General features: G+C 57.3%; 1 protein-coding gene across 1 annotated transcript; it reads right to left on the bottom strand.

Annotated features, from left to right (window-relative positions):
• Nucleotides 1–241: 241 nt before the first annotated feature.
• On the bottom strand, nt 242–2,895 carry ISLR (immunoglobulin superfamily containing leucine rich repeat). Its single transcript, XM_068991381.1, has 2 exons — nt 2,671–2,895; nt 242–1,847 (listed from the first exon to the last, which is right to left on the bottom strand). The coding sequence occupies exon 2, from the start codon at nt 1,844–1,846 to the stop codon at nt 560–562; it is 1,287 nt and encodes a 428-aa protein (XP_068847482.1). The 5' UTR covers nt 1,847; nt 2,671–2,895; the 3' UTR covers nt 242–559.
• Nucleotides 2,896–5,756: the final 2,861 nt, after the last annotated feature.

A 5,756-nucleotide genomic window follows, 5' to 3' on the forward strand; every position in this document is an offset into this window, starting at 1 on the left:
CTGTCTGAGGGCAGAGACTCCCCAGCCCTCAAGTCGTTAGAGAACATGGAAGGTCAGCAGGAGCTCAAGCAGATCAGAGAGCCTCCAAGCTATGCCAGCCACTTGCTCTGTGTCCTAATTCTACATCTCCCGTGCCCATCTGCTTCAGGCTACTTCCCCGCCCAGCCCCAGGCCCCAGGCCCTAGGCCCTGACCATAGCCTTAGAGAGCTTGTCAGTCCCAGTGCCTGGAAGTCCATCAGGGAGGCTCCCCCTGGGTGGTTAGGGCATCGCCTGGTCGGCATGCTGCCCCCGAGACAGAGGAGCACGTGCAGCGTGGTTAGCAGCAATTAGCACCGTAGACGGTGAGTTAGGGGATCCAATTTCATCCTAGTCACTAGCTTTGAGCAAGTCTAGAAGTGGGAGTGCTGAGTGTCCCAGAAGGGATGAGAAGGGGAGGTAGGAAGGTGGGAAGTCCCTGATGCAGGCTCCAAGAATTGCTACCCCCAGGCCCCTGCACCACTTGTGAGGGACAGCCAGCGGTCAGGGCAGGAGTCAGCAAGCCCTCAGGTAGGGGTGGGGCTAGAAGGAAGCGAAGAAGAGGAGGAGGAGGCTCTGGCCCAGCAGAAGCAGGCCAGGGGGCTGCTTCCCAGAGACACCTTCTGCTGTTGCTGCAGCCTCGGGGCCCCTGGCGCGGCTGAGGTAGATGATGACCACGTTGTCCTCCGGACCCGACGGCTGCACCTCATTGTCAACCGTGTAGCAGACCTTCCCCTCGGCCGCCTTGCCCCGGAACCTGCGGCCCAGCACGTCCTCACCACCCTCACCTGGTGTGGCCAGGGCCACATTCACCGAGCTCTCTGCGCTGCCCAGCTCGTTGGTAGCCAGGCAGCTGTAGGTGCCCTCCTCCAGCTTGCCAAAGTCAGGGATGAGCAGGCTGCCATTGGCAAAGGCTTGGAAGCGTGGGCGGCTGCTGGCCGCCAGGACACCAGGCAGGGCACGCCCATCGGCACCCACGTTGGGGCTAGCGATCTCCACGGTGCCACCGGGAGTCTGGATGTGCCAGTGGAGCTGAGGGGCTGGCTGCCCATCCACGTCACAGTGCAGTGCCAGCACGAAGCCCGGACGCAGCTCAGCCCCATCCTGGCTGGGCTGGTAGGTAAGCTGCACCGAGGGTGCGGAGCAGGGCAGCGGCAGCAGACGGTTCAGCCGCGTGCCCTTGAGCACGTGGGGCGAAGTGCAGGTGATGTTGTCCTGCTCTGGGATGGACACGGCTGTGGTCAGGGCCCACGTCTTGAACCATACGATGCCGCAGGTACAGTCGAAGGGGTTATCATTGATCTGCAGGTGAGACAGTGCAGTGAGCGGGGCAAAAGTGCCCTCGGCCAGCGTGTGCAGGCGGTTATGGTTGAGCTGCAGCGAGCGCAGGGCGCGAAGGCTGCGGAAGGCGTCACGGGGGATGAAGGTCAGCTCGTTGCTGTCCATCTTGAGCAACTGAAGGGCGCTGAGGCTATGCAGGTCGCTCCAGGCAAACTCGGAGATGAGATTGTGGCTGAGATCCAGGCTCTTGAGTTGGCTCAGAGATGCCAGGGCACCCGCGGCCACGCTGCGGATCTCATTGTGGGCCAGCCACAGCGACTGCAGCCGGGGCACTTCCCTAAAGGCGCCCCCCGGCAGGCTTGACAGCTGGTTGGCCGATAGGCTCAGCGTGGTCACGTTGGCCGGAAAGCCAGATGGCACAGCCTTCAGGTCACGGTAGGCACAGTCGGCAATGTGGAAGCCGTACTTCTCCCCGCATTCACAGGGCTCTGGACAGGCCCGTGCCAGGCCCACAAGGACCACCAGGCACAGCAGACGCAGCTCCTGCATCCTGCAGAGAAGGACATGCCTCCAAGGTGACCCCCAAAGACCCACAGAAGGCACTTGTCCCTCTCAGCACCCCGACACAGAGCTCTTCCCCATCAGAAGGCCCTGCCCACATAATCCAGATAAGACACCCCCCACACCACCTAGCCCACCACCCCCATTCTACAGAAGGGGAAACTGAGGCCCACAGAAGGTCCAGGACTTGCCCGAGGTCACGCAGTCAGGAGGGGGCGAAGACAAGATGGAAGAGGACCCCAGCTCCTTCCCTGAGCCGAGAACTCTCCCTGCCTCCACCGGCTCCTAGCTGACTTTGTGACTTGAAATCTGTTTTCCAGCCGCCTCCTCCCCCAGCATTTGGCAGAGCCTCCCTCCTGCCCTCCCACATCCTGGCCACAGCCCCTCCCCCTGGAGCCCCCCAAAGGTATGCTCTGCCCCCTGGCCTAGACAAGGCCCCTTGTGCAGTGCACACCACCCCCATCCGCCCCACCCACCGCTCTCCTGCTCCTACCAGCCGTGACCACAGCACACACCAGACCCTTTCTACAGACTCACACCCTTGGCCTTTTCGGTTCAAACTACACCAGGCAGCTGCCTAAATAAACCCCTGCCAGGACCTCTCAGCTGGCTTGGATGAGGCCAGTGGCTCAACCCAAATACTGCTGGGGTTTCCAGAGCTGTGGTTGTTAGAGGGATCCGTGGCCCCTGAACAGATCCAAGGAAGGGATTGTTTGAGCACCCCAAACCAACAGGAAAGTGTCCAGTCCCCGTGCCCAGTAGACTGCTTTCTCCTCCCACTGGCCCTTAGAGCCCTTTTGCCGCTGACTTACCTTCAAACTACTCTTTCTTAGTCAAGCAGGGCTTCTTCTAAGATGGAACCAATAAGCAACAAAGAAAGAGTTAGTCCTGGACAGTCTGCAGGGCTAAGGAAAGATGACGATGCTGGAGGAAGGGACAGCCTGGTCCCTGTCCCACCTTCAGTCTGCACACCTGGGCCTGCCCTTATCCAGACAGGGTGCCTGAGACCATCTGTTGACACGAGGCTGCAGGAAGGGAACCCAGGCAGTCCGTATACTCCCTCCTTCCAGCAAAACGACTGCCTCTCTGCAGCAACAAGGACCCGTGTTTCATAAGTGACACCAGAAACTTCAGGGGGAAAAGATGCCAAATTTTTTGTTTTTTTCTTCTCTCTCTCTCTCACTCACTTTTAGCAGCTTCAACTTCCTTAAAGCCACAGCACTAGCTGGACAGGACCCAAGAAAAGATGGGGCCAGAAGGATTTTATGGGAGGGAGGGGTGGGAAATTGAATCCCATGGAAGGTGGGGGACTTTTAACCTCACTTTGAACAGGAGAAAAAGGAGAGGGCATTCTCCAAGTAGGGACCACGCGAGGGACTGTGTCTGCATGTCTGAGGGTGGGTGTGACATCTCTGTGTGTGAATGAGTTTGTATGTGTGTGTGTGTGTGTGTGTGTGTGTGTGTGTGGATGTGGGTGTGAGATCATGTATGTGTGAATTTGTGTGTTTTGGAATGTTTGAGTGTGTGTATTTGTGCGGGTTGTGAGGTTAAGTCTTTGTGTGTTTTGTGTGGATGTGCGTGAGTCTAATTCGTATATTTAGACACGTGTGTGTGTTTATGTGTAGAAATGAATGTGCATCTCTGTGACCATGTGTCTGTGTGGGTGGTGGGTGTGTTCCAGTGAAAAGCTGAGGCCAAAGTGTATAAAACACCCACCATGATGCAGAGTCTCAGGGAGAAGCCAAAACTTCAGACCTGTTTTTGTAAGAAAACACATCCTCCTCACCAGCCCGCCGCCCCAAGTCACGGCTGCCTGCTGGCTCCAGGGCTGGGCTGCCCTAAACACTTGAAGTCCCAGGAGGTCTCCGGATGAGCTGAGCTGGGAGAGGAGGGCGGAGGCAGGCAGGGGTGTGACTGCACTCCAGTCGGGTAAAAGGAAGCTCAGGACAGGAATCAGCCAGGCTTCAGCTTTCTGATGGGGATTCTGAGGCACTCAGGCACAGAGACGGCTCTATCACCCAGGACTGTCCACCTGGCAGCCAGGTGAGGTTGAGGACCTTGCTCCTTCTGTAATATTCTCTCTGGGGTCTCCCAAAGGGCCTGAAACCCCACCGTTGGCGCTGCTTGTCTGGAGAGGCAGTATCACTCTTTGAACTCCACCGTCCCAACTCTAACTGCCTCCGGGGAGGAGATTTACACCCAGTTCTTGTTTTATGTATATATATTTTTTATTTCTCTGAAGCTAATAATAGCCTTTTTAAAAAAGTGTCCTTCTATCTGCATTGTCTGTTTCTTTAAGTTGCCTTTTAATTTTCCCCTGTTAGTTTACTTGTTTAGAACTGTCTTTCTTTGTAGAGGTTCTCTCAGTTAATTCACTCAACATAAATGTACTCCCACGTGTTTAAAGGGAGACCCCTCTACTGGGGAGGAAGCCTGTTGAAGGCAGACAACTTGTCCTCCCAGTTGCTGCTAATCCCTGGCACAAGAGAAGATGCTCAATAAATAGCTCTTGACTCAACGAGTGGGTGAGTTGGGTGAGCAACAGATGCCACAAATGAAAGCACTTTGGAGGCTCCCTTCTCCACACCCTCTTTTACAGATAGGGACTCTGGGTCCAGACCAGGTTCCTTAGGACGTTTTCAGGCTATCTCGCACAATGTAGGGGACCCACTTCCCCGGTGGCACTAGCTGCCTGTCAGTGCAGGAGACATAAGATATGTGGGTTCAATCCCTGGATTGGGAGGGAATGACCACCCACTCCAGTACCCTTGCCTGGAGAATCCCATGGATGGAGGAGCCTGGCAGGCTACAGTCCACAGGGTCGCACAGAGTTGGACACGACTGAGCGACTTAACATGAGCATGAGCGTGCGTGGGGGATCCGCACTCTGTTGGGTATGTGAGCATGTTACCAGCCTTCCTGAGGGTCCTTGCACCTCATTCCACATTGCCAAAGACCTTGATGGTAACCCGGCGCCAGGCCATCCTCAGAATCCCGTGCAGAACAGCTGGGGGTGGGGGTGTGGGGGGAACGGGAGCTATGGCAGGTGAAGCAAGAGTAACCTGCCCACCGAGTCTGCACCCATCAGTCACTGACAACCCTCCCCCATCTGCCCAGATCCCATCACCTCCGGAGGGTAAAAAGGGGGCAGCATGTCCCAGGAAGGACAACGGGACAAGGGCCACCGGGACGCAGCGGGCCTCTACTAAGAAGCGTCTTGCGTCCTCCAAGGCGCTTCACAGTGGGCCACGTGGGGCCACCCACCACAAAGCCTGAGAAGCAGTGGCACGCCTCCAGGAGTGGGGCTTATCACCTCCTAGGCAGCCCCTCAGCTCTCCGGGTGCCATCATCTCATCAAGCTCGTCCTGCAAAGCCTGTCCCACAGGAGATGATGCGAGCAGGTAAGGACACAACTGGGAGTCAGCTCCCCTTTCTCTTCCCAGGCCAGCAGCTCCCTGGGGGCCTGGAGGTGGGGGTCCTTGGTGAGCGTGTGAACACCCTGACTATCCCTAGATCACAGATGCGGGCATAAAGGCCCAGGACTAGAGAGCATCTCCAAGACCCCAAACCTCTGCACCATCCCTGGATACCCGGCAGCCCTTCAACAGTGGAAGGGAGAATTGGAAGGTGCGGAGTCGGAGGGAAGGAGTCAGGTCTGGAAGCCCTTCCTGCCTGCCCCATCCTGGCTCCTGTGGGCCTCAGGGTAGAGTGCCCGGCAGTCCTGGGATGCGGGGTTTTCGGTGTTAAAATCCAGACAGTCCCAGGCCAGCTGGAACAGCTGATCGCCCTAACAGGGGAGGTGGTGCTCGGCTCTTCCCAGAGTTTTTCTTCCGGCTCCCCCTTCTCCAGCCCTCCTTGGAAGCCCAGCCCTTTCTCCTCCCATCCCTCCAGCCTCTCC

This window comes from Capricornis sumatraensis, chromosome 19 (assembly GCF_032405125.1).
Source record: "Capricornis sumatraensis isolate serow.1 chromosome 19, serow.2, whole genome shotgun sequence".
Taxonomy (NCBI): domain Eukaryota; kingdom Metazoa; phylum Chordata; class Mammalia; order Artiodactyla; family Bovidae; genus Capricornis; species Capricornis sumatraensis.

Bases quoted from the DNA above. Each gene is read 5' to 3' on its own strand.
- ISLR (XM_068991381.1), bottom strand. From the start codon at position 1,846: ATGCAGGAGCTGCGTCTGCTGTGCCTGGTGGTCCTTGTGGGCCTGGCA.